General features: G+C 48.2%; 6 protein-coding genes across 6 annotated transcripts; 2 read left to right on the top strand and 4 right to left on the bottom strand.

Moving 5' to 3' along the window:
* Positions 1–1,311: 1,311 nt before the first annotated feature.
* N7483_001143 (alpha/beta hydrolase) lies at positions 1,312–2,817 on the bottom strand (the record flags this gene model as incomplete). The annotated part of the gene is made up of 4 exons (XM_057084581.1): positions 1,312–2,179; positions 2,238–2,346; positions 2,403–2,541; positions 2,617–2,817. 4 exons carry the CDS (start codon positions 2,815–2,817, stop codon positions 1,312–1,314), a joined length of 1,317 nt encoding a protein of 438 aa, XP_056950730.1.
* A 773-nt stretch (positions 2,818–3,590) lies between these two features.
* On the bottom strand, positions 3,591–5,643 carry N7483_001142 (uncharacterized protein; the record flags this gene model as incomplete). The annotated part of the gene is made up of 3 exons (XM_057084580.1): positions 3,591–4,839; positions 4,902–5,245; positions 5,302–5,643. 3 exons carry the CDS (start codon positions 5,641–5,643, stop codon positions 3,591–3,593), a joined length of 1,935 nt encoding a protein of 644 aa, XP_056950729.1.
* A 603-nt stretch (positions 5,644–6,246) lies between these two features.
* On the bottom strand, positions 6,247–7,823 carry N7483_001141 (bifunctional AAA family ATPase chaperone/translocase BCS1; the record flags this gene model as incomplete). Its single annotated transcript, XM_057084579.1, has 2 exons — positions 6,247–7,605; positions 7,665–7,823. 2 exons carry the CDS (start codon positions 7,821–7,823, stop codon positions 6,247–6,249), a joined length of 1,518 nt encoding a protein of 505 aa, XP_056950728.1.
* Positions 7,824–8,335: 512 nt separating this feature from the next.
* N7483_001140 (uncharacterized protein) lies at positions 8,336–9,700 on the top strand (the record flags this gene model as incomplete). Its single annotated transcript, XM_057084578.1, has 4 exons — positions 8,336–8,460; positions 8,521–8,565; positions 8,622–9,257; positions 9,322–9,700. 4 exons carry the CDS (start codon positions 8,336–8,338, stop codon positions 9,698–9,700), a joined length of 1,185 nt encoding a protein of 394 aa, XP_056950727.1.
* Positions 9,701–10,159: 459 nt separating this feature from the next.
* On the top strand, positions 10,160–12,108 carry N7483_001139 (chaperonin-containing T-complex subunit CCT3; the record flags this gene model as incomplete). The annotated part of the gene is made up of 6 exons (XM_057084577.1): positions 10,160–10,184; positions 10,247–10,313; positions 10,393–10,601; positions 10,664–11,254; positions 11,322–11,959; positions 12,022–12,108. The coding sequence occupies 6 exons, from the start codon at positions 10,160–10,162 to the stop codon at positions 12,106–12,108; spliced, it is 1,617 nt and encodes a 538-aa protein (XP_056950726.1).
* A 312-nt stretch (positions 12,109–12,420) lies between these two features.
* On the bottom strand, positions 12,421–14,001 carry N7483_001138 (MFS transporter; the record flags this gene model as incomplete). Its single annotated transcript, XM_057084576.1, has 1 exon — positions 12,421–14,001. The coding sequence occupies one exon, from the start codon at positions 13,999–14,001 to the stop codon at positions 12,421–12,423; it is 1,581 nt and encodes a 526-aa protein (XP_056950725.1).
* Between the last annotated feature and the right edge of the window lie 41 nt (positions 14,002–14,042).

Raw genomic sequence — 14,042 nt, 5'->3', positions numbered from 1 at the left:
ACAGGTTTGGAATCAGCATTTGGGAATGCAGACACAAGTTTCGCCAAAAAAGAAGGAAAGGCCGTACAGCCCACAAGATTGTAATTGAGGCATGGTCAACAAATGAATAGAAGTGAATTTATTAGATGATCGCACGCGATGCGACGGGACTACTCCGTATATACCTGAAGTTAACTTGTGGCCCCCAAAACCCCTAATTTCGGGTCTTGATCACTGTTTAATTTTCCTCTTGCACCATATCTGCCAGCCTCGCAGGCCTCTTCTCAATTGGATTAAGCTTGAATGTTTATCCTCCATGAGACTCTTTCTCTCTCTCCACTATCTGAACTCCACGCATCTCTGACTGGTGCGCGGAATGAAGATTGTTCTTGGCAAAGTGTAGTGGCTGAGACATTGAATACGAGATTGATGCACTCCGTGAATGGCGGGAAAAGGGAGCCATACGGATAGGTTTTCTGTCCGTTAAGAGATCCTTGGATGGAGTATTCTCGCTTTTCAAGGTTCTGGCTTCTGTCTAGAATCTGTTGGCGCTGGTTAATCAAGGAATATCGATCTTCATACTGTATAACAAACAGATTCAGGGTCCTGCCCTGCCCCACTTGGAGCCTCCGTGCCGAGTCAGAACCCTGTTCACTAACTTGAACCGGTCAAAGGATTGAAGATCAAGATAATCAAAACGTGCTTGGACCCCAACGGCAGTATCCTCTCCCTCATCCGGTTTTCCAAGACTAAAATTAGAGTCGCGGGATTTCTCCGGAGATTAGGAAACTGACGTCGAGTCATGAATGGAAAAGAATACTCCGGAGTTTGAAGTCAATTGAGATGTTATTTTCCTGTAGGGGGGGTCATTCACTTGAAGAGAGCACTTGATCGCTAGCACCCTGAGTCAGGGCTCTTAAAAAGATCGTCCAGTAAGTGACTCAGTAGATATCCAGAGGTGTATACCTGCCATTGCCTGAAGTACTCATCGGGAAGAGTACTGAGATTGGCTATGGGAGAATTTGGTCGTCAGGAACGTGAGAGTAATAGTCCGACATAAGTAAACGACTCGGAGACCGACCACTCCTTCAGGTCCTTGCCGGGGTAGGGGCGAGATCCTTATCGCTGCCAGTGTGTTCAAAATTCGTTCTTCAAGAGTGAAGGAGTGTTGTATATGAGATAGTCGATGCTCAAACATTAAATTTGGAATTTGTTTGACTTACAGGGCTCAGTGCATAAATGAACGATCCCCAGTGCATAATTAGAATCTATAGCCCAGTTTAAATCTAGAATTGAAAATCACAGGAAAATCACCAACCATTAAGTATTCAATCAAAGCCTCGAATCTCTTCTGGGCGTATCCCCTTCCATCATCTTCTGCAACTCAGGAATCCAGCCCGACATGCCTTTCAATCTCTCATCCAAAGGCTGACGAGCCCACCCTTCAGCAACTCGCACCTCATCCTCCTCCCAAATCCGAATAGACTTGCTGATCCAAGGACCAACAGCACTAGCTGTCTCAGTTGCCTGCTCCAAAGGTAGCTGATGAGAGCCCTTAATGATTTTCTGTTCCACCCGTCCAGCGCGAACTCCGCCACTTCCACCAATTCCCCTTCCTGTGCGCTCAACCATCTTTGTACGATTCTCCGTTGAGAAAATGGGACTGCTCTTTCCCAATACGTACTGTACAGGTGGACGCACATGCTTTAACATTTTCCATGCGAAGATTGGCTCAAAGCGATAGAATCGATTTGTGGTTTCGGGGTCCCCGATGATATCGGGATAGAGAAGAGGATCATGGGGAGGAGTATCCGGTGTTTCTTGTGGTTCCTCGCCCAGGGTTAAATGACTGGATGGGTTTGGTCGCAGGTACTGCAGTACCTCTTGGTATTTTGAGCTGGTAAGCGTGACGGGATTATCGGTTGGGATTGCTTCGGAGTTGGTCGATTGAGTTGATGTGGATGTTGGGAGATCACGGTATGCATGAAGAATCCATCTGTCGAGAACACGCTTGTCCCATTTTTTGTGCGCTTTCTGCGCGGCTTCGATGGCTGCAGATCGGGATTTCCATGTGTCGCGGCGCTTTAGTGAAACGATGGACAAGAGGGGACCTTTACCCGTTATTATGTCTGGTGCGATGACAGGTTCGACGAGGCTTAAGGATGTGAAGAGACGGGGATGAAGAAGTGATAGAAGAACACTGCATACAATGTCAGTAAGGGATATCTCGAGTTTTTAGGTTGGGTGAAGTGTCGTACAGTTGTCCTGCACCCATGCTATGTCCCACACCTACAATAGGCTGTGGCATCTCATCGCGGAATTTGTTGATCATGTGGAGTAGATCGCGACTGTGGTCCAGCCATGATGCTTGATATAGTTAGCTTGGGCATCTTCAATGTGGATATGGAATATTGTGTTCTTACGATCATTTCCGAGAACTTTCTCATTTTGAATGCTGCTAGCACCAAGGTTCGAGACATCGGCTATCCATATAGATCGGATTCTGTAACCGTCTTGTTCGCTCCGGGAGAGTATGTCTTCCCATAGTGGCTCATATAGCTCCTATGTAGGTGACTCGTCAGCTAATCCACTTCGCAAGCTACCATGATATCTGGCGCTAAGATCGTAGCTACTCACCTTTGGAAATCCACATCCATGAGCCCCAATTATTGTTACGTCACCGGGCTGGGGATTGGGGTTATTGACAGGGGTGTATTTCTTCAAGACAAGCTTCAGGGATGAGCTTCCGTCAACGGTAGCATCCGGATACTCCCGAATATGCTGTCCATCGATAACATGTTCCGTTATCGTGAACGGGAATGTAGAATTGTCCGCCATTGCAGCTAGGGAAGTGGGAATTGAGAGCTTGGAGAAGCTTCAATGGATCGCGTTCAACAGAATTGAATCATGATTCCACCCCTAGTGGACTCAAAAAGATTTTAAATCATCTCTAGGGCTAAGAACTTGAATCATCAGGGTGCCCGTGTAACAAACGGCCGGAGATGCCGAGTTGGGTATTCTATTTGGGCGCTAGAAGGAATTCAATGTTAATCATTGGACGATATGACGAACTATTGACGGGAGATCCACCACGTCATATTCATGGCGAGCTGAAATCCACATTGAGATCCACGTTGAAAATCGTAGTTCCTATCAAGTGGGTGGGTTCTCGGCATATCTTGCCATTGAATGGATAACTGGATAAAAGATCAGTCTAGTTCATAGCGTGCGGGTTAGTATTGTAGCCAGTAAAAACTTAAACTTGGACCAGATCAAGATCAGGTTTATCATGAACTTGAACACGTTGGTTTATCTGATGTATGATATGTAGGAGATAATGCAGATGCGGATATCATAAATATGCAGAAGTCACCTGTGCATGCACATGTGGTTTCCAAGGTTGTGTTCGTAGTAAAGATCGTTGATTGGGTATAACTAGCGGTGAACATGATTCATGTCACTTAAAAAAAAACCTTTGAAGACATTAAACAAGATTTAAAAAGAGATAACAAAAAGAATACAAATAAAAAATAAGAAGAGGAACAGAAATGAGTTGTCAGAAGTGAAGTGGCAGAAATCAAAAAAGAATCCACATTATATCCAAGTCCAGCTTAGAACTTCTCACTGGTCACACAACGAGTCATATTTACCAATAGCCATGCCAACACTTTAACAAAAGCAGTCAATGTTTTGACTATTAGATCCAAAGCAAAAAAGAGAATTCTCAAAATCCCTCGGACTATTCCGGGGAGTTTCTCCCCCTCGCGTGAGGAGGTCCGACCGTAGCGACCATATTTCTCAAGGTCGAATTCTTCGACCACGATTTGCTTATTTTTGGATTTCTTGGACTTCGATGACTCCTTGACGTCCTGCGGTGTGACATTCTTCTGGCTCCAGAATTTCAAATAGTTACTTTTCGGATGAGCAGCAGATTTGGCAGCTGCTGACTCGATTTGAGAGGCCAGCTCGATACTCTCAGCATAGTCTTCGCGCTCTGCGAGAGTTGTAATGAGCTTTCCACGGAATGGCTGACCCTGTCGCGACATTGACTTTACGCTTGGCGCTATTGACTTGGGAGAGCCGAGCTCCATATCTGCGAGGATGGGGTTGGTGGATTCATCTGATACAGCCACTGCCAGAATGGCTGCAATCAAGGAATCGACTGCATATAATGATGGAATTGTGGCAATAACAGCTGCAGGACAGATAGAGAATGTTCGAGTGGCAAAGTCTAGAGTTGCGAGGGGCTCGTCCAAGTCTGGAGCAGGTAAGGTCGATGTGCGAGGATTGGCAGCTTGTTGCGCGGCTTCGAATGCAGTAGAAGACACGGGACCAGTGACGATAATTGTTGGAGGCTGCTTAGGGCTCGTATCGCTCGATGGAGTAGAGACAGTGATGTAAAGAACCCCGGATGACTGTGCCTGCACAGGCGAAAGCGGTATACCTGCAGCTCCCAAAAGGGCAGGAGGATTTCGTTTAGATAATGAGGGATGACGAAGCTCGTAAAGTCTTAGATTCCGATTCCAAGATAGTCGACATGACTCCTGAGCTGCGGCTCGCTTGAGGGCGTTCCTCTCGACTTCCGAGGCCTCGGATCCAGCGAGGTTGTGTTTTTTGCTGAGTTCGGCGGCCTGATCGATCGCAAGCATAGCAGCAAGCCGCGAAAAGAGGAGTGCAATAAGTCCGTCATTGGGGTGGTCGCGACGACTGCGGTCCTCAAGACTGAATGTCATGATTGGAACATCATTATCAGGGTTTGATGGCGCTGCCCGAGAGATCGATATTTCGTTATTCGAATACGTCTGCAACGTATAAAATGGTTGTTGGGAGTTTCCAAATGCGAAGGTTGCAGGACCGGTTCTTGAATCAAGTCAGAAAGACAGATCTTATGACTGGTTGAAATTATCAAAAATCAAACTCACTTTGTCAGTCGCAGATTAAATGTGCCATATAGTTGCTGTGGTCGCTGTCCATTTGCAGCCTCCCATAACATCTCCAATTCATGCGGTGAAGAAAATCGAACCTCGTCAGATTCCAGAACCCCAGTCGGAAAGTTCAGTACACTCGCAGGCACAGTCTTTGGGCCGAGAAACTGGTCAATTTCAGAAGTTGAAGCCAGCGTCAACTTAGGCCTCCGAGCCTTCCTTATCGCCTCAGGTGTATCGCTCGACATGGGTGGCGAGCCCTGCTGATCAAGTGGAAGCTTGGGGTCAAATTGAGGAAACATTGATCTCATTGGAACTGGCGAAACAGACGATTGAGAAGACTGAGGCGATACGGCTGAATTAACTGTGCGAAAACTACCGCTGCTATTGCTCATACTACTTTGCGACGGTAAGGCTCGATGATTTGGTCGACTCTCTTGTCGACTTCGGCTACGGGACGATTGAGGAGAAAAGGACTCATAAGATGAGACCGATTTGGAAGGAGATTTTGATCGCGCAAGATGTGCTGGTAAAGGAGGAGGGGAGGAAGAGTCTGAGTATCTTGGATAATTTGTAGTAGCACTGACTCGCTTGTTTTGGAGGAATCCTGGAGATCATCGAGAGGGATTGAGGCCTCTAACTCAACAGTCGAGACTGGCTTCTTGATACCCTTACGAAACGGGTTCTTGGGCACCTTTGGCTCCGGCGATGTCGATGGAAATAGTTGAAATTGACTCATGACTACCAGTGGTCATGAATTTGAAGGCAGTTGTATATAGATCCAGACTAGTACTAGACCACACCACGACAGATTGATAGGCTCGTGGGTCTCCTTGAAGAAAAACTTGATACATTGTCCAGGACCCCGAACAGGGGGATGTTTTAACTGACATATACCCCATTTGTGTCGGTGGGAATCGGTTCCTTCACACCGTGCAGGATGGGATAAGTATGTGACAAGCCTATTTTTGGGGCCGGGCGCTTAATTGTTAATGGGTGTGATTGGTTGAGTCCGTGCGACGGGGATAGTGACTGCAGGGAAAGGCGCGTCACGAACTCCATGATTGGTGGTTTTAGCACCCAATTCATTAATTTCTCGCTCTTCAAGTTGCCGATTGGTTGTATTGTCAGTGTAAATCTCACCGTAAAGTTCAGTGATCTTGAAGATTCGGCGCATGCGGAGATGCAACTCACCGGGGCTTGCACCACAAAAGACGAGCGGGATTGGATGAAGAGAGTCTGCAGAAACTGCAGAAAATGCGGGACAAAGATAACAGGATTTCTTCTATATTGTACATTTTGCTGGGGAATATTTACATCATACAGTCAGATCCACAGTTATTCACTGAGGGCCGTTGTGTTCCATTGCTTCATCATGCACCGAATAGGTAAGTCCCTCGGCCATAGCAATCGCGCCCTCCATATCGCCCTTGTTATACAAGAAGAGACCTTGCAGAGATGCCGCACTAGTGTTTCGAGAGCGATCGGCCTTATAACCATTCTCATCCTCGATCAAGCCAAAGTCTTGAAGCCGGTCGAGGAAAATCTTTCGGTGCGACCCATTGGTGTCAATGTCTTCATAGAATCGATCCCAGAGACGGCCGACTTGATAACGTGATACCTCGCCAAGACGGACAGTCATATCTACGCGCCCTGGTCGAACCAAGGCTTCGTCAAGCCGCTCAACATGATTGGTAGTGAGGAAGATAATTCGTTCCTCGGCGCTAGCCACTCCGTCCATCGCATTCAGTAACCCAGAGAACGTGACGTTGGCTCCCCGATATCCGTCTGCATCAGATTGCGTACGGCGATTCGAGAAAGCGGCATCTACATCCTCCAGTAAAACCAATGTCCGATTAGGAACAATAGTCAGGAGATGATTTAGCCGGTCATCGGTCAGTCCACGCTCACTAAGATTCAGGATCGCAATATCGTAATCGAGTTCACCAGCTAGCGCTTGAATAAAAGAACTCTTGCCAGTTCCGGGAGGTCCATACAACAGATAACCTCGTCGATAAGGAATACCTCGGTCGTTATACCAGGAGGCACTCGAGATGAAATCTTGCACATCCTTCACAATCCGCTCCTTGACACCCTCAGCAAGAACCACTGACTCGAGTGGACGCTTCCGTCGGGGGTTGCCAAATGGTTTCCACTCCGTACCCCAAGAATTATAGATTGTTGTTTTCCCTTCATGTGACTTGGCAGCGTAAGCGTGAGCTTCGGTGAAAAGATCCTCGAAGATATGGCGATGAGAGTAAAGAGTCGTTAAAGTGATCGTCTCCCATGGTTTTCCGGTCTGGATATCGCGGGACTTGGATTCACGGACGCGATTGACGAAGATAAATGCATTTTTATAGCGAAGGACATGCTTTCCAGGTCCAGGAACGAGGGAAAAGTGGGTATGAATCGCGCCGTTGGAGTGTTCGACTTTCTGGGTTTGGATTGAGAGATGGCGCATTCCGGGTGTCATTTTTTGGAGCATGCGATCGATGAAGCCAGAGTTCGTGGCGGTCGCACGGGCTGCACCAACTTGCGATTGCTGATAGAGGGTCATCCAGTGTAGGAACCATGGGTATGAATCATCTTTGATGCTGATCTCGACATCAACCAGCATGCGCCGGCGTAATAAAGCTGCACCCTGGCGGACTCCTTTTTGGGCGAAGGTGAGACCTGCTCCTAGACCCGCAAGGCCAAATCCCTACATTTAATCAATTTCATTAGCCAATACCGAAGCTAGCGCTGCAAAGAGACACATACTGCTGTGAATAAGGGATTGCTTGTAAGTTGAGAGAAAATACCACCGTCGCCATTTTGAGCCGACTGTTGGGCATTTTGGATAGCCTGTGTTTTTTGCTGCAGGATTAAATCTCCTGCAGATGGTGCAGTCACCACATTGGGAGTGCCACTTGACTCCATACCCAGACTTGAGACTCAATGAAGCCAAAAGATCTGTAGCTCACGATAAGAAGTGATATCGGAGTTACAACGGGCCGATCTAGTTTGATCTGCCCGGTTACACTATACATTATACTGTTCATGACAATGATTGAAATTTGGATAAATTCATTAGATTAATATTCAATTCAACTTGAAACTATGTTCTGCTCTATCAAAAAATTTCTGATCCCATGATATCCCATATCATAATCGGAGTCGGCAAGACCATGTACGCCGGGCAATTCAAGTTAGGCGGAGATACTCGGATTTAGGAGTGATGAGTGGCTCTCCCGTCAATTTGTCCCAATCACATCACAGAAATCTACTCAGGCCCCCAAGAGCGATGAATTGATGATTTTTTGACTTTTGATGTCCTTCTAATACTCCGTGGTAGCATTTAAAAAAAGGCTCTTTTCCCCATGCGTGGTTTTCTGCATCGTCCCCGCCATTTTAGGCCGAGTCTATACAGGCCCTACACCTCGATTCGCAAAATGGGTGCAACTACAACAGAAATTCTCTACGCGTTGACAGTAGCCACCGCTTCAACTAGACCAGCACCTGAAGATGCTGCCCAAAAGAGTCATCATGGTAAATCGGGATTTAGAAATCCCTGGGAGTGAGTGATCCATGTTGTCACCTTGTGTATGGCATGACACTGACTCGAAATTTCTACCAGCTCATGGCGAGATGTCGGGCTTAAAAATGTTGCAGAGGTTATGAAGTAAGTCTAATATGCGCTTGGAAGTGTTCGCGCGAATTTTAACATTGTTTTCCTAGGCGTCGCTTCAATGGAAAAGGCAATATTCCCGATACCAGTGGTCCCACGGTTCCTGTTCGCAAACCCGAATTCCTTCCTACCCGCGAAACTCCCCAATTACGAGCAACTTGGCTGGGCCATGCTGCATACTATGTTGAATTTCCCGGCGGCCTACGCGTCCTCTTCGACCCGGTTCTCGAGGAACACTGTGGACCATACAACTTACTAGGACCCAAACGCTTTACAGACGCGCCATGTCAACCAAAAGATTTCCCGTTTATCGATGCTGTTTTCATTTCTCACAACCACTACGATCACCTGTCCTACCATACCGTTAGCGCAATTGCCAAGTTACATCCCAACTGCCATTTCTTCGTCCCGCTTGGGAATAAATCCTGGTTTGAAAAATGTGGATTTCACAAGGTTACCGAATTGGACTGGTGGGAGGAGCGCGATATCACATTATCACCGTCAACCCAGACGGAAGCGAAGGTTGAGGCCGTGGGTGAAGGAGATATGAAGAGCGCGGATATTACAGCCCGCATTGGCTCTTTACCTTGTCAGCATGTCAGCGCGCGGGGTATTCATGACCGAAATAAAACATTGTGGTGCTCGTGGGCACTCGAATCGGGAGGGAAGAAAGTATACTTCGCAGGGTAAGCCCTCATTCATAATCCAACACCCAAAGAACTGTTCGGCTGACGAAGTTTGTTTACACAGAGACACCGGATACCGTCCAGTTACTGAAGTCCCCGAAGGAGAGGATGACCATGATCCCAAATATGATTTCCCTGTTTGCCCTGCTTTCAAGCAGGTGGGCGAGTTCCGGGGTCCCTTCGACCTTGGATTGATCCCAATTGGTGCATACGCCCCTCGTCATGTATGGAGTCCTGTTCATGGTGACCCTCACGATGCTGTCTCGATGTTTCAAGATACTAAATGCAAGAATGCATTGGGAATTCACTGGGGCACTTGGGTTCTGACCGAGGAAGATGTACTTGAGCCCCCAGAGAAGTTGAAGACCGCTCTGAAGAAGTTTGGCCTTCCTGAAACAGGAGTTTTTGATGTGGTCGAGATTGGAGAAAGCCGGGTATACTAATAATGACTTGGAATGCCGCCTTGGTAGAGTCAAAACGAGCATGGGGATGTTTCTGAGTAATGAGGGGTGGGGCCGGCGGAAAACAATCAGGGACACTTGTACGAATATTCTGGAGATGTATGTAGTATTTGTTGATGTGTAATCATTTGACAAGTAAATAGAAATGCTACTGTGTACACTATCGATCAAATCTTTCAATTTATTGATCATAAGTAGTTGTTATAAGTAACTGTTGAGTGTGATATAATGATCGGTCAATGTAGTCCCTGTTTGCTTAGTTTGTCCCTACCCGTTTGGGTTTAGTGCCAAGGAGCTCCCACTTTGGAAATTTGGGATGCGGGCGACCTCAACGCGGCGCCGAGTTGACCTCTTTATCCATCAGGAGTCTTTTGTTGCATCTGGACTAGAGTCTACTTCGTTCCCTTTTTCTTTGATTTCCCATATTGAATTACCGCCAAAATGCAGGCTCCGGTGGTGGTGATGAGTGCGTACCCCTCCGATTCCTCCCCTAAGGCGGCATTTACTAACCTACGGCCTCCTGAATAGACACCAATGCCGGTGATCGCCAAGTTGGTCGCCGAGCACAGCTGTCCAACATTACTGCTGCTAAGACGTACGATTCTCTCCCGCATTCCCCGGTCTCTGCTGTTCCTTCCTCCGCCCCGATACTAATATGATATACCCCCCACTAGTGTGGCCGACATCATTCGGTCATGTCTCGGTCCCAAGGCCATGTTGAAGATGCTTCTCGACCCAATGGGTGGTATTGTTCTCACCAACGACGGTCACGCTATTCTGCGTGAAATCGAGGTCTCCCATCCCGCAGCCAAGAGCATGATCGAGCTCAGCCGTACCCAGGACGAGGAGGTCGGTGATGGTACTACATCCGTCATCATCTTGGGTATGTTTCTTATGAATGGGTAAATGAGAGTGCGGGGAAAGAAATCACTAACACCATTCCAGCTGGTGAGATGCTTGCTCAGTCTCTCCCTCAACTTGAACGTAACATTCACCCCGTCGTCATTATCTCCGCCTTCAAGCGCGCCCTCGCCGATGCCCTCCAGATCATCGAAGAGGTTTCCGTACCCGTCGATATCACTGATGATAAGGCTATGGCCTCTCTTATCCAGTCTTCCATTGGTACCAAGTTCGTTTCTCGGTGGTCCGATCTCATGTGCAACCTGGCATTGACCGCCGTGCGAACGGTTTCCTTTGATGTGGGTGGTGGAAAGCAGGAGGTGGATATCAAGCGTTACGCTCGTATTGAGAAGATCCCTGGTGGTCAAATCGAAGACTCCGAGGTCATTGATGGTGTCATGGTCAACAAGGATATCACCCACCCCAAGATGCGGAGGAGAATTGAGAACCCCCGTATTCTTTTGCTCGACTGCCCTCTCGAGTACAAGAAGGGAGAGTCTCAGACAAACATTGAGGTCTCAAAGGAAGATGACTGGAACCGTATTCTGCAGATTGAGGAGGAGCAGGTCAAGCACATGTGCGACGCCATCGTGGCGTTCAAGCCCGATATTGTCATCACCGAGAAGGGTGTTTCTGGTAAGAATTACTCTTTATGTTCATTCTGTGCATTAGGTCACTTATCTAACCGCTTCTTTCCTCTCAGACCTTGCACAGCACTTCTTCATGAAGGCCAACATTACTGCCCTCCGCCGTGTCCGTAAGACCGACAACAACCGTATCGCCCGTGCCACCGGAGCTACCATTGTCAACCGTGTCGACGACATCCAAGAGTCCGACATCGGTACCCGCTGCGGACTGTTCGAGATTGAGAAGATTGGTGACGAATACTTCACATTTATGCGCAAGTGCCAGTCCCCCAAGGCCTGTACCATTCTGCTGCGCGGTCCTTCCAAGGATATCCTGAACGAGATCGAGCGTAACCTCCACGACGCTATGGGCGTTGCCCGTAACGTCATCTTCCACCCTCGTCTGTCCCCCGGTGGTGGTGCTATTGAGATGGCTGTCTCTGTCAAGCTCAGCCAATTGGCTCGCTCCATCGAGGGCGTGCAGCAGTGGCCTTACAAGGCTGTTGCTGATGCCATGGAGGTTATTCCTCGCACACTCGCTCAGAACGCTGGTGCTAGCCCCATTCGTGTTTTGACCCGCCTGCGTGCCAAGCACGTTGAGGGCCACAACTCTTGGGGTCTGGATGGCGAGACTGGTAACCTGGTCGATATGAAGGAGTACGGTGTTTGGGAGCCTGAGGCTGTTAAGCTCCAGAGTATTAAGACTGCTGTCGAGGTAAGCCTAAGAAGCTTTTGTCTTCTCCTATCAAATCTACGGTCAGCTAACTACTATTCTAGTCCGCATGCTTGCTTCTTCGTGTCGACGATATCTGCAGTGGTAAGTCGGCTCAACAAGCCGGCGGCGTTGGTGGTGGCGAGGAGTAAGTAATAGATATGAGCAAGAACCAAAAAACAAAAAGATGATTCAGGACCTGAGGTCCGTACATAATGCTATACGAATACCTCCGGTTTTCTTTCTTGTATGAACATTCTAGACCAAAATGAATTGTCACATGGGTATATTCGCATGGTATGGATATATGCTCTTTGTCCGTCATATGACGAGACCTCAAATTGACGTAGTACATGCAAGGTGAGGCGTTAAAAATAACCATTCGAGCTTGAAACCACCTTTAGGTTCGTAGTTCTCAAGGCCCCAGGTTCGACCATTGTGCTTTTCAAATCAAGTCAATGATATTAGCTCTCCTGGCTGCTCTGGCGCTTGCGGGTCTTGGGAGGCTCTGGGAGATACTTGGTAGCAAGTAGCAGCCCAGAAGCAAACAAGGCTAGGAACAACCAGATAGCGTGGCCAGCAAGTAGCTGAGACCTCGCGCCCAGCGCGAAGAGAGTGGTAGAAAGAGCCGGTGTGAAAGCCCTCAGCACACTAGTGCTAGTCAAGGACACGGCGTTGAGAGTACCCAGGACCCTGGGGGAAGGTGATACGTCGTTGATAGCCAGCTGAGCTGCCGTGAAACTCATACTCACACCACATCCAATAATCAGAGACAAGGGCACGAAGACCCAGAAAGTATTGATAGCGGCCTTGGTTCCAATACGTAGCAGGACGTTTCCAAAAGGACAGGCTAGTAAGAAGCATGGGTAGGCAGCTGCGCATAGACGTATCACACCCTTTGTTCCAATGCGCTTCTGTAGTGGAGGGAAGACCAAGAGAAGCCAAGCAGCCTGCGCAGCGCCGTTCATACCCATCAGAAGAGAAATCTGCATAGGTGTAAAGCCATATCCACCGAGGGAAACAGGCGTGAACCAGAAGACGGGAATGATAGCTGTGTAGGCAAAGGCAAGAACCATCAGATGACCGTAGACGTAAATCACTGTAGCTACACCGGGCGCTTTAAGAAGCTCCCATGTTGTCATGTCACGGTTTTGATGGCGGACAGAGATGTTGTCCAACGCCTCATTATCATCAACACCTGCGGCTGCAGGCTCCTTCTTCAATGTTTCTTCAACAAAGAAGGCAGTCGACATAGCGGCAGTGGCTCCAATAATCGCCACGACGAAGCTGGATAGCGCGTAGGGGTAGTCCTCGAAGAAACGCATTCCTCCAAAGAGACCGGGGTATTGACGGACCGGGTCAGCAAGTGCACCACCCAGTAGAGGACCGAGGAAAATGCCCAGGTTGCCGCTAAAAGCGAACCAGCTGAATGCGCGGGCCTGAGTTGCAGGCGTGCTATGCTCAGCTACCATGGTGCGGATTGTGACGATCGTTCCAGCAAAGACACCAGCAATACATCTGAACAAAATCATCTGCCCGATAGATCTGGCGGTTCCAAAGAGACTAGTTGCAACAGTCACACCTAGCAAAGAGAAGACCAGAACAGGCTTACGTCCAATGCGATCGGCCAAACGGCCCCAGAAGAGCATAACCATAGCCTGAGTCAAGGAGAACATGGACTCAATAAGTCCACTATAAAACCCAATATCCGAGTCCGGAACATTCCCATTATCCTGAACCATCTGACTAACATATGGAAAGATAGAAAAGAACGCCAGGGGCTCTATCGCCCGGGCATAGCAGAGAAAGAGGATCTGAGCCAAGGGCAAAGGTTTCTCGTCCTGACTATCCACCTCAGAAACGACATCACCGTTTGCTTCTGTCGTCGCTCCATACTGTTGGCCTGGTAGACGCACATCTGCAGGCTCAGCTTTGGCAGATTTCAGCAGGGATGTAGTCTCGTTTACATCGATATCCTCGCCAAGCCGGGTAGCTGATTCTCGGCCTGGTTGCTGAGTGGTTGTTCCCTCAGTTGTGGCGGCCATGATCAAAATTTGAATTTAGGCACCGCGCAACCTTTGTAAAA

This window comes from Penicillium malachiteum, assembly GCF_028827825.1.
Source record: "Penicillium malachiteum strain IBT 17515 chromosome Unknown utg000001l:1.0-8184562.0:1.0-8186909.0, whole genome shotgun sequence".
NCBI lineage: Eukaryota > Fungi > Ascomycota > Eurotiomycetes > Eurotiales > Aspergillaceae > Penicillium > Penicillium malachiteum.
This window is presented reverse-complemented; position numbering and strand designations above follow the sequence as displayed.